The sequence below is a fragment of the Corvus kubaryi genome, unplaced genomic scaffold, assembly GCF_017639235.1.
Source record: "Corvus kubaryi isolate FWS band 111438036 unplaced genomic scaffold, C.kubaryi_AGA036_p1.0 split1-131, whole genome shotgun sequence".
Lineage (NCBI taxonomy): Eukaryota > Metazoa > Chordata > Aves > Passeriformes > Corvidae > Corvus > Corvus kubaryi.
In genome coordinates this window covers 21161736-21183936 of record NW_024582073.1, presented here as the reverse complement: position 1 = coordinate 21183936, position 22201 = coordinate 21161736, and the positions used below count along the sequence as shown (strand labels likewise).

At 38.1% G+C, this 22201-nt stretch overlaps 1 protein-coding gene across 7 annotated transcripts in view; it reads right to left on the bottom strand.

Moving 5' to 3' along the window:
• The window catches only part of SORCS2 (sortilin related VPS10 domain containing receptor 2), a 548208-nt gene that overhangs the window by 105323 nt on the left and 420684 nt on the right, over window positions 1-22201 (bottom strand). For all 7 annotated transcript variants that reach the window (XM_042053480.1, XM_042053482.1, XM_042053478.1 and 4 more), the window contains exons 4-5: window positions 7130-7294; window positions 2366-2439 (exon numbers count right to left, since the gene is read on the bottom strand). In XM_042053480.1, the coding sequence (XP_041909414.1) occupies window positions 2366-2439; window positions 7130-7294 (239 nt within the window). The remainder of the gene's footprint in view (window positions 1-2365; window positions 2440-7129; window positions 7295-22201) is intronic.

Genomic DNA, 22201 nt, shown 5'->3' with positions numbered 1-22201 from the left:
AAACTCCCTCTGAAAGCCATCCTGTCCAACCCTCCACTCACAGCAGACTCTTTATATATTGCAAATTTCCATATGAGGTAGAACAAAAATATATATCTTTAGTCTATGTAAGTTTCTGAGAAGGAATATTTGGTAGTGATGCACTAAACATCTGCTTCCAAACCCTTGCTGTTGCTGACTGATACAGTTTTTGAGAGAAATCACCCAGGTCTATGTATAGAAAAGAGGAAAACAACCCTCTAGAAAATATTTCTACTGGTTATAAATGTACAGACTCTTGAAATTTATAATTCTTATTTGTGAGGAATGTGACATTTATGAACAACCACGACTTTGAAGTACTACACTGGAGTTATTCCTATCAAAAGATATGAGGAAACATAAGGACTCTGAAACACAGCAAAATACAGACTTTAAATATTAAACATGCCCTTGTTGGCTTTAATCCTTACATACAGAAAACAGTGACAGATTATTTGGGTTGGAGCAAAACTGACACACATTTCTGTGATTTTCTGTATTTTTCATAATTTAAGTGTGCTAAGTGTCAGATGAGAAAAAACTCCAAGACAAAAGTCTGTGAGAGAGAGGCTGCCACTCTTATTTCTTACCTGGTAGTGACTTGGATGGTTTTCAGACTTAACACATTTTAAAATATTGCTATTAAAGACAGATAACCACATGCCCTCATGATTTACATCCCATATAATGTTGCTAGGGAAGAATTGGTTATAAGACAGACATGACATATCTGACACACAGCGCTACTTCTAAACAATTATACCTTTCCACAGGGTACCTGCAAAGTGTACGGCCTATGAAACTCCACCTGCTGTGCAGAAATAAGCTGTTCAATAGCTGTTCAAAACTATACTTTCCAGGAGCAATTAAGCAGAAAGTCTTTGCTCAACTCAACTATTTCAGCAGAAAAAGTTGAGGCAAACTGGATTAAATCAGATGAGTGTTCTACAAGCCAACCAGAAGATGGTTTTCTAAAATTATGGGCAGTAAGTAGGTTGAAGATTGAAAATGAGGCACTTGGAAGTGTGAAAAAGCTTTTCTGTTGTGCCCAAGGTTAATTAGACCAACATGGCAGCAGGGCAGGTTAGGTCTTGTGCCCCCAGTTCTTTCAAACGGGGTTTGAATTGTCCATGTGTCTCTGGCCCGGATCACAAGCTTCCCCCTGCCCAGCTTCAGCAGCAGCAGCAGCAGCAGCAGAGGTGCCAGCACACCCTTGGACTCACCAAATAATGCTTTGGGCTGTGGCCAGTGTATCTGTAGATACCATAACACCTCTGTGTGCTTAGTAACCAGAAGTTTTGGCAGGTTTTGTTTTGCTGCTTTGTTTACCCCAAGTATGGGCAGGATGAGTATCTATTTCAACACAGGAGTGAAACAACTATCTGAAGAAGTAGGAGGATAACAGCATGAAAGCCAAATACATCGAAAATCTTGCAACCAAGACTAGGTGTCTATTTCAATACTGGCACCACCCCCAGTAAACCGCAAAGTATCACTGAAAGCCAGAATTGGCTCCATAGACATATGGAAAATTATACTTTGCTCAACTGACAAGGATCAGAGCCCATATAGAAGTTAAAAGCCATTTAGGGAACACAAGCATCTAGTGTAATATGACTTAAACCTGTAATAAAAAATACATACTTACACATTGAAATTAAATGTGAAAGGCAGAAGCGAGTTTGAAACTGACTAATTTAAAAAATAAAATTAATTAAAGCACTATCAAAAGTTTAATTTTGGTTTTAAAGACGCTAAACAATTTTCAAAATAATTTTATTTGTTAAAATAAGGGTATTAACTTACTTTTCAAACATTTTGTCAACCTGTTTAAATCACTTCTTAAATACTTTGCGAGACACATACACAATGTGAGATACCTGCACAATACGTGAGCTGAAAATGAAATAATTTTATATGTGTCCTCAATAAAGTAATATTTTTCACCAGTTTCCTTAGTAATGCAAGTGTATATATGACTCTTGTTAGTAGGTATAACCCAGCCTATCTTAAAAAAATTTTATAGATCTTTCTCTGCAAAAAGACTGCTCTCCTTTCTAAAGATCAATTTCACCAGTAAAATGGAGAGTAATTTCATTCAACATTGCAGCTTTCTTTAAGTCTTGGGCTCCATAGATCCAGACCTATAACCCTTCCATGTGCTGATACTCAGTATGATCACTGGCATGAGTATGTCTTCGCAATAGAGGACACAGAAACACTGCCATCACCTGCAAAAGATGCCAAGGCTCATGCAGTCCCCCTCCGTACCTCTGCAAACGTGTTCCTTGATTAAATACTTTCACTGCTCATTTTATTATTTGGAAAATAACAGACGTCTTACCAAAAAAAATGATCTTTAGAAACTCGTTCCTGCAGAAGGTTCCATTTTTTCCCCAAGTCAGTAGATACATAAATCTAGAAAACGGGAAAAAAAGGTGAAAAATTAGATTATAGGAAACTGATAATACTTTACATCTTCAAAGGCAGACCCTATATCCCTATTAGAAAGACAGACTGAACACAAATTAAAAGAAAAAAACCAGACAAACCCAAAATCACATTACTAGGAGCTCAGTACCTTTTCTTTCAGAGTAACAGCCTTTCATAGAGAAATTCTTTAAAAATATCATCTATAATAAAGAAAATTCTGCAACAATGGCTTCTTTTTACCATGAAAACAATCCACAGTTCATTTGGGGTCACATTCTTTTTTACTTCAGCATGGTTACACAAGAGGGATGGTAAAATGGCAGTTCTCTTCTCCTTTCCATTCATTAACCAAACAAGCAAAAACGTATCCTTTATGCTTCAAGCCCTAATGCCATCAAAAATACTTAAACCAATAAGTCAATGGATTTAAAACTCTGCTAAAATAGGACCAAAATGTATTACAGAAATGCTTAAAAGATTTGATGAGAGATGCACCTATGGGCTTGCTCCACAGACACTAATTTGTGACCCATGAGAACTGGTCCTTCAGCAGAGAGGCAGAAGGTGGCCTGGAGGAAAAAGATTCCAGCTCCACCTTCTCTATGAACAGTTCCCCTCTGGTAAAAAAACAAATGCTAATGATATGGATGGATATCAAGGGTGCAGATGAAAGATGTTTTCCCCCAGAATAATGTGGGATCTAAAATAACTATTAAAAAATCTCTTTCCTTTAGTATTTGCCTTCCAAATCTGTTCCCTCTAGTTAAAATAGGAAGTTTATATCAGACTTCTAAAATGACAGTTTTAAAGCCCCCTGCTGTCTGCATGAATTTCTTATTTCATCCAATTTACATAAGATGGGTTTTCTCTTGATATCTCTAATAAGGGGGAAAAAGGCAAGTAAAACTGTTCTTCTCTGATGTAGAAGTCACCAATTCAGTAACTGATTGTTCTGAGGGAAAGTATCTTATAAGGAGTAGTAATGAATGTTTTTGTTGTAAAATGACAGGTACAATGACAGAAGATAAAAAACCCCCACAGTTATGTATTATGTTCTACTACAGAAAAACAACAATATTCATATGTAAAGATAAAGGTTGAGGTAACATAGCATAAACTCTACAAGTAAATCTACTGAAGTTTGAATTAGAGACAGAGGAGAATTTCCCAGTTACTCTGCACTTCACAATGGCTTTCTTCCATCACACACTTGATTAAAGTAAATAGACCACAAGGTAAGAAACTACAGTGAGAACTCAGACTGCTTACTGTAGTACTGACCCAGTCAATGCACAGACAGAAATGATCAGGGACCAAAAATTCTTCATCCTTAGAGCTAAATGATGAGGCTGAAGAGCCAGGCTCCTGATTTGCCTGCTACATTTCTGATGCTAATTTTATGTGGCTTAGGATTTGCTGCAACCGGGGTATTTTGTAACATCCTGCTCTGAGCAACCTCCTGGGGGAGATGGATGTGGCTGTAAATGGACTGGACTGTGCAGGGGAAGAACCTAAGCTGCTTACTTCTTCAAACACTTGTCACCACAGGCATTACAGAAAAGATAACTATTGGGTTTACCACTTTTCTAAAAAGTCCCTGCTCACCGAGTTACCTCCCTCAGCAGACTGCTTAAATCTGGGAGAGATGATCATTTAATGCACTATCCTAACCCTGTTTGTTGTCTAAGCTGAAAAGAAAGCCAAGCATTCAGAAGTTCCTGGCAAGAGGGAAGAGAACTATTTAGGATAAGGACAACACTGGCACACAAACAAAGGGATACATTTTTGTCATCAATGAATTTCAGAAGACAATGAAAGATTCTCACCCTTTGAACAGTGATGCCTGTACAGGAGAAGTCAAAGGCCAAACCAAATCCACCCCCTCTCCCCCAAACCCAAACTACCTCCTTGCACACACATTTAAAATCAAAGTCTGGGAGCTTATGAGTGAACAGTTTGACTTTCTGCAGGGGGAAGCCCTTGCAATCTTACTGTAAGGGAGAGTAAAGTAGGACTAATAAAGCACATTCAAACTGAAATGAAATTTTAACTGACACATTATTTGAAATAAATAAAAAATAGCATGTAACTAACTTACACACACATTGAACTTCCTGTAATAAAAAACCCAAGTGACCCACATGTGTTCTGTTTTTAAACAGGTACATATGATAAAACTATTCAATGAGATTAGATATGAAGTGAAAACAGTTATTTTAGTGGACAGGTAAAATCTCTGGCTGCAGAAAACATATCTAATAGGTCTTTTTTTATTCATTCTCGCTTGTGCAATAAATGTGTGGAAAAACTTTTTAAAAATATATTGAAAATACTTTTCTGTTTTGCCATTATTTCATCCTTTCTGCTTCCAAAGGAACAATTAAAACCTATTGCATCCTTGCCAGTTTTTAAAAAAAATCTAGAAGCATTTTTGTAGGCTCAGCAAATTGTTATTCATTATAACTGAGGGGTAGCCAGAAAAAGAGCATATAGATTTGATACAGTAAATGGATTAATCCAACCACATTGACTGGATTTGCATTCATTTATCGTGTCAGCTAGAGGCTAGAGCTTTATTTAAACAGAATCTAGGGTTCTGAATGAAAGAACAGTGCATATTTTGCAATATGAAATAAGCCCTAAATCAAATCCAAAGTTGTGAAAAAGGCCATGATGCTCCAGTAGACAAAAAAGCCTTGCTGACTGCTATTTATGAAGGACCTGATCCTGTATTCCTTGCAGTCTCCAAAGTGCCTTTGTAAGAAACCATTTGATTGAAAGGAACTAATGGTTTCTCCCGAGTTTAATATTGTGTTACATTCTGATACTACTTTTAGGGAAGCTGAAGTTACTTAACTCAAAAACCTGGAGTGTACTGTTTCCTCAGGGCAATTTCAGTTCAACATTATCTCTCAAGATCATTGATTTTAGTACAGTGACCTTTTCTTGTGTCAAGTTGCAATTTTGATTTTCAACTCCTTCTCTGCCAACATCACTTTATCTGCCTCTCCCTTCTTGGCCAAATATATCAGATTTCATACAAAACATAAGCAGGTTACTGACCCAGTTGTAGTCAAAGGCATCCTTCATTCCTACACATCTTAGATAAAGATGTAGGACTTGTCAAGTCTTTATGGTTGACTCTTTTTAGTGTCATTGAAAGTCTGAGAAAACTCCATCATATTGCCTAACCCTTCCTGTTCCTCCTGCAGAACTATTCCTTACTGAATATTTTTTTATAGGTTTTTTTTGTCCGGTCACATTTTAAGCATGGGAAATAGTAGCATCACTCCTTTTGGGAGATTATCCAAGTATAAAATGCCTGACAATCTTCCTAGCATGCTTAATTCATCAAAACACAAACTTCCTAACATGCTTAATTCATCAAAACACAAACCACATGCTTGACTTCGTACTTCTACCTCCTGCTCTCTCCTGACAAATACTTCTACCCACTTGTTGTGGGCTGGACAACTTGTTCAATATACTTTAGACTCTTACACCTCAAGATCTGCCACTCAGTAACTATAAAGAATTCAGTAATTATATCTACTGTCAGAAACAAAATCAAACTGAAAAAGATATTTTCATAACAAAAGCTTTTCATTACTTCAGGCTTCCCTGAAGTATTTTATTTCCATAACATACATGCAAATTATTTGTAATTGTGTTACAACTTCAAATCAAAGCTAAATAAAATATTTACTGTAATTTGTGACTTAGTTGGCTTGCTATGTTTTTTATTCTAGTTCTATCCTTATTTGCAAATGCCTGTAAACACGAATTGGTTTGGGATCAGCTGTTAACTTATATATCCAAAAACATATCCCAGAGTGTGACTTGATATAACATCACTGAAATCAGTGCAGTATTTGGCTGCAGTATGTGCAACTTCTCTGACCTATCTCACCACCTAAATATACACTTTCTGTGAAGTTTGATGGGATTAATATGGACAGGAGTTTACCAATTTAAGTTTAAAACAGGAGTAATGGTAGAGGTGAGTCAAGGCTGCTACCGAGAGCAGAATGACAGTGAGTTTGCAGCTTCAGTTTTGGCACTGTGAAAAAGAGATGAGCTACACACTCTAAGATGGTGTGCATACTCATCAGTGCTTAGCCCAATCTAGCCAGCAAAATGACTTTACAGCTTAACCAGAAGAAATATGAAAGAGGGTAAAAGTGTACAAACATGAGCAACTCCTGGTATAAGGGAGATAATTATTCTACGTTTCCACAGAGTCACTGATTCCACAAATCCTATTCTGCTGTACGAGTGTGCGGTTTGTTTTGTATGAGTTTATTTTACATCCTGTGAACAGCCTCTGGAGGCAATATTTCAACTTCCTTGACTTTCTACTGTACTATAAATTGTCTATGGTCACTTTCTAGGGAGGAGCATGTTTCAGTATTATTTAACTATATTATGCAGAAGAATAAATATTCCCAGTATCCATACCAACTGAAATGCCAGGATTGAAATTACCATAAACACAAAGAGTTGGACATGAATAAAATGAATTATTTAAATAAATCTCAAAAACACTATATGATTCCCTTCTGGGCAATTGGTATTTCACAAAAACCAGCACTAATCAGCATATCAGAATTGCTTTATATCTTCTTAAAAAAGTAATTCCTAAATTTCAAAGAAATTCAGTATCTTCAAGACTTACCTTGCCCTCCTTGGTGTAAGCAAGTACTTTATCTTCTTCTTTCGGGTGAAAAAGGAGAGTTTCCACAAAGAAAGCAATGGGTTGTTTCTGGAAAGTGGCTCCTTCATCTGTGCTTATGAAAAGGCTTTGGTCACGGTCATTATGGGAAGAACTTACAAGAATTATCTAAAAGACAAAAACAACAACATATCTTCAGAAGGCTGTTTTCTCTATAACAGACAACACAACCTTATTTTCTTCGTGCAAATGTCAGGTTTTGTACACACCTTATGTACCAAAATTCTGCAGACAAGAAACTCAAACCATCTAAGAGATAAGGATTGCAAAATCTTATTAATCTTCCCTGACCCAACCTGTGAATGTTACATTTCATAACTTCTCTTACAATCCACACCAAACTGATCATGCTCCTCATCTCTGCTCAGAATGGCTGCCTTGGGTTTTGGTGCTTGTACAAGTTTCATGAGGCCACATGATAAAATCTCCAGACTAACAACAAAAAAAATAATACTAGTAATGACTTATTTTACCATGTCCATATAAATACATCTCTTTATCTAGTGAGGCTACTAAATGTAAAAAGAATCATTGCCATAGCAGAAGAATGACCTGGGAGAAAGAACTTTATAATATCTCTCCATTGTTTCACTGTTCTCCTCTTCCTTTATTTTGAATAATGAGGCAATTCACTTTGATGCAGAAAAATATGCCAGTAAATTATTTGCATTTCCTTCTCAGGTCCAAACAATGCCTTGACTCAAAATAATATCTTGAGCTGTCTGCTTATGTGACCTTTATGTCAAGATTTCAGCAACAAAGAAATTCTCCCCACATAATTTAGTCAGAATTTCTCTCTTTTCAACTTCTTCACCTTTTGCAGTTGGTCAGGATGTTATAGCATGGTTCTAAAACTGCCAGTGTGAGGATCCATTTTGATTGCCTTTCCAGATCAAAAGGGTCCAGTTGGAATTCAAAAAGATGCCTTTATCAACTGATAGCCTGCAAACAAACTAGATTTTCAAAGTCCAGCTGGGCTCTCTAGTTCACACTTCAAAAACAATTAAAAAAAAAAAAACAAAACAAAAAACAAAAAAAAAAACCCTCCTGAATTCAAAATGTATTTAAAATATTCAGCAAATGGTGCAGAAAACACCGCAGAATACTGATCACTGTGGTAAACTGACTGTAAATTGCTTACAGAGATAAATAGCAATGAGTTATGCAAACAACTACAATAATGTGAACACAGAGAAGGAAAGAGATTAACAAACACAGTATAATTTTTATGTAGTCACTATTTTAGAGTAGAGCTGAAGTTAAAGTTTGAAACTTCTGATGAATTATACAGATATGACAGCTGGACTGAGCTTTTACTGCAATTGGTCTTGGGGGAAAAACTATAAATTCAACATTTATAGATGCTCCAGTTTGACAAGTAACTTAAGCATGTGCACTTGTCCTTGAAGCACATACACAGTTGCACTAATTTCAAGGGCTTTCATAGACCTCAAATGGCGCACTTATTGAAGTACATTGTTGAACAAGAGAGAGAATTGCAGATACTTCAGGGTTCATGGTCCAGCACTGAAATCCCACACTAAAGCATATATTAAGGCAAATCTACTTCCATTAGCTGTGTGACTAGTTCAGTAGAAAGAGCAAAATAATAACCCATTACGTTGCTATAATCTTGTATTTTTTAATGATATAATTTACCCAAGAGCAGGAAACTGACATTTTTATTTAAAAGCATCGATAAATGACACCTTCACAAATGCCTTCTCCTATTTCTACTGCATCCAATGGCTTTCTGTCTCTTGGGAAGTGCTTCAAATAATGTCTGTTTAATTTATTACTATCTACACTCAACCAGTAGCTGCTGGTGGCCTAGATACAGCATTCAAAGATTCTTGTAACAGACTCATTTATTAGGTTTTCTGCAGCTGGCATGGCTTGAGCCTAAAATTGAATGTGGCTGTCATGTGCTGCCCTGTCCCTGTGCCTGCAACACAAGGGGGAGTGAAGAAGTGTTTATGCCTATCACAGAGATTGGTACTTTCCTTGCCAGACCCCCATCTGCAACTTAGGCTTAAAAAATCTATTTTCTCTTGGAAATAAATAAATTCAAACTATTTTCCTGCTGAGAGAGGTATATAGTGCTCATTCCTGTTGGTTCATGACCAGAACACAGAGAGAAGGACCTCGTCCCCAGAAAAGGCATGAATGCACTTGTACAGAACAGTAATGCCTGGGCTACATCAATATTGTCTTGCTTTTTTTTCCTGATCCTATAAATATTACACTTCCAAAAATATCAAAATTATGGCTTCAAAATAATAAAGGAATGAGATCTATAAAATAGGGAGTGGTTTTCACTGTTAATGAGGCTTAAATATAGTCATGTCTAAGTTTCATAATGTGGACTCAACAGCACTGAAATCGTAAGAAAAATGCTTGTTATAATGAAATGCAAACACACTGTGATATTTGCAAATGCTGTCCTTCAAAAATATTATGTATCTTTTAGCGTTAAATCTATAAAGAAAAATAGCCTAAAGACTGTAGACTTCTAAGTACATATGGCAGGGTCCCTAACTATTCTTTTATTCACACACACATCATAATTAATTTAAATAAATATTTTTGAATTTCAGTCAGTGTTGTGATTTATATTTCAATAGTTTAAACTGATCGTTATGGCCAGACATACAGATTTCCTTCTCACAGCTAATACACCGGGCGCTCAGACTTGCCTGCTGGCTAACACTAGTTATTTAGGAAAATGCTCCAGAGTAAATATTGTACCCACATTAAATGCTTTCCATAATGAGTTTTATTTACTTTGTAAGTGGAACAAGTAGCAAAACCTTCCTGCAAGCAACTGATGAAGGGATGCAACTGGGACATACTATCTGGAGAGCCAACTAGCAGTGATGGCTGAGGGATTTATCTCAAAATAGACTACTTCCTTGAATAACTATGTATTTAAAAACCAGAACAGATCTTAAGCATAGATAAATTTGAGCTCCTTTTAAACATTTTACATATAATTTCTCACTCCTGAGATTCTTCTAATATTTTTTAAGCAAATTGTAACTTTATATTATGCTGTCTATCTCAGACCTCACTACTTAATTTCCATCTAGCTAAATAAACCACAATAACACGTGTATACATTCAGATCAAATGTAAGTCTACAACTTCCAGTAGCTACACAGAGGTAAAAAAAAATATTTCAAGGAGATAAATAATGCAATGGATTGGAAAGAAAAAGAGTACAAATAGTATCTGTTATAGATGAACAAAAGGAAAAAAAACCCCAACAAACTGATAAAATTGAAAAATACTACACCATGCCAATATATTAATTAAACCATTCCAAAACTAAAGAAAACCTATGCTTTTCCTCATTTCAGGAAAAGTTAGTGAGGCAGGAGTTAATAGAAAAACCAAATAAATCTGAAAATAACATAATTAAATCCATTTGTTTAATCTCTCTTTCAAGACTGATTGGCCAATATGCATGTCTAACCATTCCTGCTATGAGTGGAATCACATCTGAGCCTCAAAGGATGAAAAGACTCTGATGGCTTAGGCTACAGTACTCTGCGTATCAGACTTTTTCTTCCACTGTTACCATGAAGATTTGGACTAATCATAGTGATTACTCGGGAGTCTTAACTGTAGATTTGGCAGCAATTCAAAGCTATGCTGCAATTTCAAGTGGCAATAAACAGAGGATATTAACATGCATCATTTGCACTGTGTCTGAAATATAACCCCCCTCCCCTCAGTTTAGGTCCAATCAAAATTTAAACTCAAGACAAATTTGATCCTAATCAGCACTTTCTCTAAAACAAGGCAATTTTCTAACATATTACAATTGTGCTGTCTCTTTCAGCTTCAGCAACTGATCTTAATTTTAATTGTAGCTTTTATTTTCCTTTCTATTTCCCTAGTATTAAAAAGGAGAAAATAAAGAAGTAAAAATGTCCATGATGAATAAATTTTTACACTCACAGCATCTGACTTGCTAAAGGAGATTTCTGCAGTAATTGGGAGAGAGATGAGACACACTATTTTTTAATTCTATAATCCTCCTTAAGGTCAGAAATCAAGACACTCCTCAGCACTCTATACTGGCCCTGAAGGAAGAAACCTTCTTTGGGCAGAGAAAAAAATGAAAAAAATACAGAAACTCTTCATTTAGGCACACAGCAGACATGCACTGAGAAGTCAAGCATGGCCAGGAAGAACCTATACTTCCTCAGCCACCTCCAGTAGGCTGAACTCCCACTGGACATAGAGGATTCAGCTCTGGGGATACAATCCTAAAGAGTGCTGGACCCACTCCAGGGAAAAAACCTTAATGATGTGAACTTATGACCCATCCCCACTGAGGTCAAATCATTTCATAGAACACTTCCAGGGAGGGGTCATCAACAGCTTCTCTGAGTAGCAATCTTTCCAGCATCTCACCACCCTCACAGAAAAGAATTTCTTCCTAATATCCAATCTAAATCTACCCTCCTTCACCTTAAAGCCATTAAGAACAGGAAGTGCTAATGCCTAGGTGAAGGTTCTTAGCTAAACTGGAGACAAGGATGCTGGGCACAGGGCATCACCTGGTGATACCATCACAGAAACCTCTCTGCCTACACATTTCTGAAGGGAAATGGTCTTTGTGCCAGTACTGCCAATCTCAGGGCAGTATTCACAGAGCTTCACAGCACTGCAGTCACACCCTCAACATTTTTCAGACTAAGTAACTCACCTATTTTTCTTGGGTTTACAATTTATGTTATTCATGTGTTATTAGATACACTTGTCTGATACAGAGATTACTAAAGCTCCTGGTCCCACTTGTAAATGAGATGCTGCTTCTCAGGCAGCATTCATAAAACACACAAAGTGGACTGCAAAGGGTTATGATTTTTATCTTGGATGGTATGAGAGACCTGATAACTCAAGAGCAGCTAAGTGAGAGTGAAATATAGTCCCTTTACTCTCAGAGTGATGAAAAACAATATCTAAAGAATCAACTCAAGGTAATTCCAAGCAGAGAGTAAAATAAAATGTCTCCCAGATAGCAGTTTAATCTTGTAGATTTTCCCTGGAAGTTGCATTACAAAATCACTCCTCACAAATGTTAAGTTATAAGTAGATCTAATAAGTCAGCTTTTGTGTCCAACTGAATTGCGTGGAATACATACAGAAAGGAATTTACATGCACCCCAGAACAGTATTTTACTTTTTATGTTAAGCATTCACAGTTTCCTCTAGAATTCTTACTTTCTCTTGAAGAGTCCCTTTTAAGCTGTCACATAGAAGCATTTCAAAACAGAAACCAGTCTCTAGGAGAACCACTGTAAGGGAAGGGAAAATGGGAATATTAAGGATGATTCCTGAGAATTATTTGCTACACTGATCACATAATCCCAGGACACAATCAAAGGCCATCTGAAGCAATCCTGGTGGAGCTAATGGAAAGCATGTATCACAGTTTCTTCTCTCCTGTGTTGTGGTCAGCTCATTAATCATTTGGAATATCACAACTGAAGGTGCAATATTTTTTATCTAGTACCAGCAACATATTAGGCACTTTGGGATGTGGAATGAATATTTAGAGGTCAGGATCTTAAAATAAGCTGGTTAGCAACTGGTAGTCAGCAACACATAAGACATACTGAACTTCAGAGCTAGCACCTTAACAGCAAAATGTGTTCAGAGCAACTGGACAGAGCACAGTCGGCTTACACTGCACCTACGCAAGCCTGAAATAATATAATCAGATCATAAAAGAAAGTAGTTTTGAAATAGTTTGCTTTCCTTTAGGGCATTCACTATAGTGAAATCAAGTTTTTATTATTACTATCATAATAATGAATGCCCACAGAGAAACAGCTATGGATGTTCCAACTGATGGTGATGAACATACTGAAAATTCTGCCCTGTTGGCAACCTGTATCTACCTAAATCAGCCAGATCTTTTTGAACTGACCACCTCAAAGGGGCTGATGATACCAAGTCTCTAGGGAGATACCAATTACACCTCAGTTCATCAGACGGGTAGGATACACAAGCTGATCATTTACAAATTCCTCCACAGGAACAAACCTCATGCATCTATAACCTGCTAGAACCAAAACATCATTGCCACTTGACTACCATGACAGGGCAAATTTTCATGAGAAATGCTTTCTTCAAAAATATTTCAGAGCAGTAACTCATGCTGCCAGCCTGAGAATTCTAAAAAACTGGCATGCATTGAGCAAATTAGGAATTCCTGCAAATTAGGGATTACTGAGCAAGGCATGAAAATGCCAGAAGTCACAGTAAAAACAGAAGAGTCCTTTGATCTTCTTGCAAGATCCAATGTTAGCCTGGCTACTGCTAATTCTTCCACAAAAGTGATCATTTAATGTACCCTTCGTATAGTCCTACATCCAAAGTGAGCGAAACTTAATGTTGAGATGATTTGAGGCGTGGTCTCATATTGGTTTGTTCACATATTCAAATGTTTTGGTTTAAATCTATGCACTCCAGTATACCAAGAACTAAATCAAATGGTATTTTCCAGTATGCTCTAAATCAGCAGTTTGAGTGGGGAATAGCACTGGGGAAGGCATAGCGCCAAATTTTGTCACGGCAGGGGAACGTTCCCTGACCTGGTTTTATATTGCCCATAAAATAAGAACATTTTCTGTGTTTCAGAGAAAAAAAAAAAAAAAAAGGAGTTGTATTAAAAGCAGAAATGGCCAAATTTCACCCTTTCCCACCAATATTTCCACAAGCATTTGTACTTACTGGACAAAACAGGCACACAGTGATCTTTTTAGTTTAGGCATTCACTGACAAATCTAATTCAAGAAGTTATTTTGTAGACCTCCAACTAAATGGCAAATATTTTCTGCCTGAAGACATCGCAGAGCAAAAATACAAAACAATACTTTCCAAACAGGATAATGAATGCACAAAAAATGACTGCATATGTGATTTGATCTAAATTAATGAAGAAACAGCTCAAACAGTTCCTAGCCACCAGCCATTAATTTGTCAACAGCAAAATCTGTGCTAAGCTCAAAGAGAAATTACATGGATGGCAATTAGTGACAGGGAAAAAACATGAAGGAAAGACAGACAGTTGTGGTGGCTAAAATTATCACTCATATAGGATTGATCACGACCTCATCATTGTTGGGTTCCCTTCCCCCCTGCCATGTGGTCCTGGGAGAGGGGCCCTGGGGGGAGACACGGGGTTTCCCTGCCCCTGCTCAGCCTCGTTCCCATTGGTTGGTTTGTGTTCCCTGCGCGGGCAGAAGGACCCTCGGGTCCCGTGACTGAGCAGTTCCTCGGCAGATCCCGGCCATGCAGCTGGAGAAATAAACATCTCTAAAACATCTATCAAGAACCTGTCCATAGATATTTCTTTTCCACGGGCCTCATTGATTGATATGCGTGTTGCAGTATCCCCACAGTAACAAATGCTGGTTAATGCGGGCAGAACGATCCCCGATCCCTAAGGACAGCGACTGATTTGTGAGTAAACTCTGGATTTCTCTTCTTGCTTTGTTTTGCTGTTCCATCTCTAAATTATGGAGGAACTGTGGAAAGACTCTTTGCTCTCTGAGCCGCTTATGGACATTTATCTTAAACTTGAAAAGATTCTTGAACAACAATTGGTAAATTTTAGCTTAATTCAAGCTCAAAAGGAACTGAAACACTTCCTGGCATGGTTGTTTAGGAACTTTTTCTACGTTTCTTGGGATTTGATTCTTACCAAAGACTTTTGGAAGACCGTTCGGACACAGTTAATTTCTGAGTCAAAATATATGCCTATGGAAGAATATTTTCATGAATATTATTTAATTACCGAGACTGTTAAACAATGTCAGCTGTGTCCTTGTGAAGTTACTGCGGCCCTGAGAGTGTGAAGATCAAGGCAGCTGTTCCTACCATCAAGCACTGCTTGGACCATGGGGCCAAGTCCGTGGTTCTCATGAGTTACCTGGGTTGCCTGAATGGTGTCCCCATGCCTGACGAGTTCTCCTTGGCCCCAGTAGCTGTGGAGCTGAAGGCACTCCTGGGCAGGGATGCCTTGTTAAGAGCCGGCAGGCACGAGCAGCCTCGACGGCCCCAGCAGCCCTGACAGCTCCAACGCAGGAGCGAGCGAAAGTGAAAGAGAAAGCAAAAACGCAGCGAGGCAGAAAACAGCAGCCACTTGGAAAAAGGAAAAAAAACACCGTAGCTAAGGTTTTAGGAATAGTAAAATGGTATAATGTTAAACAAAATTATGGTTTTATAACGAGATGTGACAACCAGCAAGAAGACATATTCGTTCATAGAACTGCTATTAAAAAGAATAACCCTGAAAAATACATCCCAAGTTTAGGAGATGGAGAAGTAGTAGAGTTCAAAATTGTGCAAGGTAGAAAAGGGTTACAAGCAGCAGAGGTCACTGGGCCTGATGGTGTTTTTGTGAAAGGCAGTATATATGCTAAAAATCGTAGTCATGTTAGACAATATCCGCATTATAAACAGTCCCTACAGTTTCCCTTTCCTAATCCCTCCTTTCCCTTTTACCCTATATCCTATTACCCCCAGTGTATTCCCAATCCATTTTTTCACCCATGGTTTCCCTCACAAAACCATGCCTTTGCCAATTGTTTCCCCAAAAATCCCTTTCCAATGCCGAGTGGGGGACGAAGAGGGGGAGGGAAGAAATTAACTATTGTTGTTCAGAGTTCCAACAGGTACAAATGGAAGAAACCCTCTCCTGCATGCTCGGAGAGTCCTGTCTCCCTTCTGTCAGCCTTAAGATGTTCCAGAGAATCTGTTTGGACATTTAAAGACTCAGGAGGGTGGCTTGTTTTTTTTTGAAACTGTCCTTGTTACCTCATGTTTATCCAGTTGTTTTCAATGTTAAGTTTTAAATCTCTTTTTGTTAAAAATAAACGGGTGAAATGTTGGGTTCCCTTCCCCCCTGCCATGTGGTCCTGGGAGAGGGGCCCTGAGGGGAGACACGGGGTTTCCCTGCCCCTGCTCAGCCTCGTTCCCCATCGGTTGGTTTGTGTTCCCCTGCGTGGGCAAGGACCCTTGGGTCCCGTGATTGCCTCAGTTCCTCGGCAGAGCCCCGGCCACATGGCTGGAGAAATAAACATCTCTCTGAAACGTCTATCAAGAATCAGTCCATATATATTTCTTTTCCACTGGCCTCGTTGTCTGATACACATGTTGCAGTATCCCCACTGTAACACATCATCTTGTGTAATCTTCTGTCTTAAAAATATTAAAGGTATGCCTTTTGGTCCTTTATCACAAATCTCTGTTCTGTTATACGGCTGTATAAGAATTTTCTGGGAAGACTACAAAAACAAGCTCTCAAAACATTACTCTGGGGAATCTCACTTTGCAAAATTTTTACCCCCCAATCCCAAATGCACATCAGGTGTTTTCACAGGCAAAGGCCTTCCCATGATGTTCCCAAGATATGTCTAACACTGGTTGAGGCATCAACTTCAAGCACATCTATTCCTCTCTCTCCCCATTTTATAGAGCACTTCTTATGGAGATTAATGTATTTAATGACTCTGTTACAAATTATGAAGAATAAGTAGCATTTTTCCAAACTTGTAGGTGGGAAGTGTGTGTGTATATGTGTGTATATACACATTTGCAAATACATATAAGGTCAAGCAACCAGATGGGTGACCTCCAAAGTTGCTGAAGCTGCCGACTCTAATCATTGAGAGCTTTGAGAGGCTCAGTGACTGGGAGAAGCTCCTGAATACTGAAAAACAATAAATATCATGCCTATCTTAGCATCATCTACAAAGTGTTTCAGCTGTGCCTCACACGTCTCACAAGTATTTTGCTTTTGTCCATTTCCATATCTAAAGGGGTAGCTGGCACTAGGAAATGAGCTGTTAAAGTCCTTATCCTTCAGGAAGCCCCTGACTCCTTTTGAGAAGTGTAGGCACTCTCCCGAAAGGAGGTGTGGGTATAATTAAAGATTGAGCAGGTCTTCTCTCCTAGACCACAGGAGAAAACATAAACCTGAGAGCTGTACTGAGCAAGTCTTTCATACTCAAGTCACAACAGATTGTGTGGTTTTGAAGGAGAAAATGGAAGACAGAGAAAAAAGGAAGACAGAGCAGCAGAGGCAAGTGCTGGAAAAACAGTAATTATTTTTCACTTGAATTTGGCCATATCTCCATTATGTAGGCTACAAAGCTTAATTATAAAAGGTCTTACTATTGAAATATTTCCCCTTATCTTTGATATCCAGTCCAAATGGAGTGGAAAAAAAAACCTTGAAAAGCAGAAAGAAAATGTCTTTTAAAGTAATTTTGGTCCCATTAGGGTGAATCTCATTAATAGAAAAAGGACTTCACTGAAGAATAGAGCTTTTATATTCAGAAGCATACAGTACTGCTGTGCCTCATTTTAGCAGCACTGCAGATAATAAACCTTTCTCCATTGGAGCTTAGATTTTTGCAGTTGTAAAGTACCCGTTTGATATTGAGGTAGGGTTTCAGTAAATACACATACCTGGTAGTCATTGTCCTAGTTTTCTCTGGGTGTACGTGGGAGTGGTGTTGATTGCTGCTTTTGGAAGAGGATGTCTAAAATATTTTTTCTATTTAAAAGGATAATTTTTTCCATAACTGAAATGTGTTGCTGAAAACTTACATCAGATTTACCAGCATGATTCCTAGGGCCCAGGAAGGAGCTAGGGGGAGAGGTGAGTTCCCTCTGAGGATGCTCCTCCTTATGCACGTAGACAGAAAATATTTGTTGGGGCAGAGATACTGTCTTTGTTCATTAGTTGTTAGAGCACTCATACACATCATTGCAGGAACAAGTCCTGGTCTCTTCCCAGTTGAATGTTGTTATTACTAAACCTTAGGCAAATCTGTACATATTCTCACATATATGAGAGAGAAAAGGCTGCACATCACCCAAACCAGCTCAGAAATAGAAATAACGTGCTCTTGCTCATTTGCTACATCGGAAAATTTAGGGGCAAGTGTTATTGTTTTTATATTTGTTCTTGAGAATGTTATTTTTACTCTTTTCCAGTACTTTTTAATGAATAGTTGAAAAGTGAATACAAACGTTTCTACTAATACCCTTTTCTCCATTTACTAACATTTAATCCTCCTTAAAAGTTTGTAGTTACACCAGGCATTTGTTTGTTTTTTATTTTTGTTTTTAACATAATATTTTACTGTAAATGGGAAGTTGAGGAGCTTGGCTCCTGGCAGTGTATTTAGAGACAGAAAGAAGCTAGGAAGATTTCAGGAGCTTTCTCTCTTGCCAAGAACATTGCTGGAGATTCAGCTACAAATTACAGCCAACACGGAAAAAGAAAATCCAGGCAATATTGTTATTTTACTTTCTAAGACAAGCAACTACACAGAGCTCTAAAAACATGAAACCAAGGTTAGTCTTGGAGTTCCAATTCTGATCCCGGTCACAGGGAGCTCTGCAAACTGACCATTTTGTAGACCGTGGGACTGATACCATCTAAAGCAGAATCTGAACAAAACATCAGCCTTATCACTGCTTTGGCACTTACAAGATTTTGCAATGGTTCTTGAGGCTGTAACATGAATGTCTTATGAGACTTTACATTTATCACAGTTTCTCTACATTTCCCATCAATACCAACAAGATGGGAATAAAAATATGTGTCCTTGAGTGATGTTAAAAGGCAGGTTCCTGCAGGGTGTGGAAAATAGCTTCCCAACACAGCTGGTGAGGGAGACAACTAGGGAAGGTGCCCTGCTGGACCTCCTATTTAGGAACAGAGAAAGACTGCTGTGATTACAACATGGTAAGCTTGCTGTTCTTGGAGAAGCATTTATGGCATTTGGAAGAGGGTCGTCCCTTGGAAGAAGGGGCAGGCAACTCAGGAAGACAACAAGGACATCATGAGGTTATGCAGGGAGAAAATCAGAAGGGCCAAAGCTCAGCTAGAAGTTAATCTGGCTAATGCCATAAAAGACAAAAAATATGATTGTTTGGTTTTGGTGGCTTTTTATGTGTGTTTTGGGTTGAGGGCTTTTTTTGTTTTGTTTGGGGCCTTTTTGTTGTGGTTGTTGGTTTTTTTCCTGTTGGCATTAGCCCTGTAAATGATACTGTACTTTCTTACATTTGTGAAATCCTTTCCAGTATAATTGTCCAGGACATCTTGTTCTTCACTTCTTATGCTTTAATCCACTGCAGTCTTGGACCATAGCTAGCCACTGGTAAAAAATGTAAGAATACTTATGGACTTTTTATTGATTGTATTTGAGATAATGCTCCTAAAAACTTGCAAGCACCATCAAATCACCATAACACAACTAACTGGGTGGAGGCCAGCGTGAGCTAGCCATAAAGGATGAGACATAAGAAATGAAACACTGGGATATATAAAGAGCCTCTTTCACATAATTAAAAGTTAATTAAAAACTCTCAGTATAATCTATATCCAGAAAAAAACGGCCTTTTGTCATTTCTTTAAGTGAGTTCCCTGAAAGAAGCACTCATCTGAGACTGCAGCCCATTCCAGAAAAGTAAATAAAAATCACACAATAATCAACAGCCTGTCCCGGTGGCATACTAATTTACTAAGAGTTCTTGATAATTTATTGCAAGTTAAACAGTTCAGTGACAGGCAGGGAAAAAAAAGGCGAAAAAAAACTTACTTATTCTCTTGCCTGACAGTGTCTCACACTCAAATCTACCTCGCTTCATCAGCTTGCTCCTAGGCATTTCTTTGAGAGAATTAATAAGCAGACAATAAAATGTTTGTAGAGAAATAGACTATAACTTATTTATTGTTATTGAAAACAAAAAGGGCTTATAGAACTCAAAAGGTATCAAAGAACACATATTTAAAAAAAACCCACACAGAAAAGAACCAAAAAAGCCCCCCAAAAAATGAAACAAAAAACCCCCACCCAACCAACCTTCCCCAAAAACCAAGGGAAAAGATAAGTCTCATTCAAGAAGGAAGATTGCCCAGGTGGCTGGCTAGTTTTCCCAAATTGCCTCCAAACAGACCTTCATGGTCTGTGAAATAGTTTGCCTTTGATAACTAAACAATATATTGTATATTTATACAAAGGACCCTAAATAAAAATGTTTCAGGAAGAATAACAAAAATTTCTCTGGTTTTAGCTGTATAAGACCAGAAATAATACTGATGTTAGGATTCATAAACAAAGCAGCAAGACGACCCCACCATCTAAAATGTGCTCAGCATGCCTGTAGTCCTAGCTGGATTTTCAAAGGGCTTCAGCACATCCATTTCTCTGTCAGCCTGATTACAAGTTGCCCAGGGCAAGACTCTCTCCCTGCTTCCCATCTGGACAGTGCCGAGCTCAATCATACCTTTGCCTGTAGGTGAAATAATGACAATAGTAAATAAATACAGCTGCAAAAACCAGGCTGGTCACACCCAGCACTAAGAGCAGCTGAGTGTTTTTTGAACTAATTTTTTTTCTTTTTAACCCCAAATGAGAACTTGGTGATTTTTAAAGACACGACAATTATTTATGGCAAATTAATTCAAATGAGCTACACACTGCCCTCATTTCTGCTCTGATATTCAGAAAGCACCTCCACTAATTTCCTTCACTGTGCTACTGTTGATACATTACTGGAGTGATTTGCAAACTGCTCAGCATCAGAAATTCCCAACTGCAGCATCTTTTAATGCTTTCCACAATTTTTAGAGAATGTAAATCTACAGAGAAGCCTGGGTCTGCTTAGCCTCCTATTCTGAGTATCTTTTCCAAGGTTTATCTCTAGGAAGAGTTTTCAGTATCCCGGAGCTACGAATGTGACTTTACAAATAACCATGGCCGTGGGTATTAATGAAAGGCTGGCTGTCATCTGGGCTTTTAGAGAAGCTGCAGACAAGGGGAAAGAGAGTAAAAAAGTGCAACACAGGTTCATGCCCTGACAACCTGAAGTGGTACCATGCTAACAGACAATAAACACTGCAAGCAATTGGGAAGCTGAACTGTTCTCATGGAAAACATGATGTGGCTGAGAAATACCAGATTGCCAACAGCTAGTTGAAACAGGATGAAACAAGATGTTGAAGTTATGTTTGTGGAATGGCCTATATAATTTCTGAGGAATGTTAAATCCTTGCAAACTCTCAACAACAACATGCCCAACCTGTCAAACCTCAGGTAAGATGTGTTCATCTGGCTCCCATCTCTCTCTCTCTCCCAGTGACAGCGAGGGAATGTCAGGTTCCCCTGCTGAAAAGGGCACAAGGTTCTACAAAAATCCAACCAGGTGGGGCAGCTACAGCATAATGCCAATATTTTTCTAGTACAAAACAATTGTTGACTTCTTTCTCATACACATTCAAATTTACAGTGAGGGAGTATAATAAGCGTTTCAGTTTTGAGAGAGTATGTGAATTCAGATTTAGGCCACAGCTTCTTACAGAGTATGGAACCTACATCTACTGCAGATAAACACTTTGCAGGGAACTGGGACCATAAAGGTTCAACATAGACCATATTTGTGTTCCAACTAAAACTTGTTCTAGAATAAAGCAATCCTACTGAAAAAGTCTGCCTTATATTGAGACATTTTACAGAAACAGGCAAAAGCTAAAATTTGCAATCTACCCCCATGTCCACATTATAACTTATTAACCAGAGGTTGGTTATTTGTGGCTTCTACCAGTAAAATGAACTTTACATGTCTGCAAGGCTTTGAAACATTCATGAGATACAGATCATGTTACAATATGCATTTCAAGTTTGTGTTGTCACTAGTGTCCAAGATTTACTGTGCTCAGGCTGGGAATTTATATATCTTGTTCCTCCAACCCCCAGGTACATCTTTTGACTTCTCTCCATTATTCAGGTCTAAGTGAAACTGCAAGTTTACAAACTATCACTGAAGGAGAAGAAGGAGGAGCAGTGTAGGTTACAGGTAATTTAAATATACATCTCCATCAAAAGTTGCAGTTACAGTGATTTCTTGCTGCCCTGTATCTTTAGCATATCTGGGCCTCCCAGGGAAGTATTCGATGGTCTGTAGTTCTCATTATGT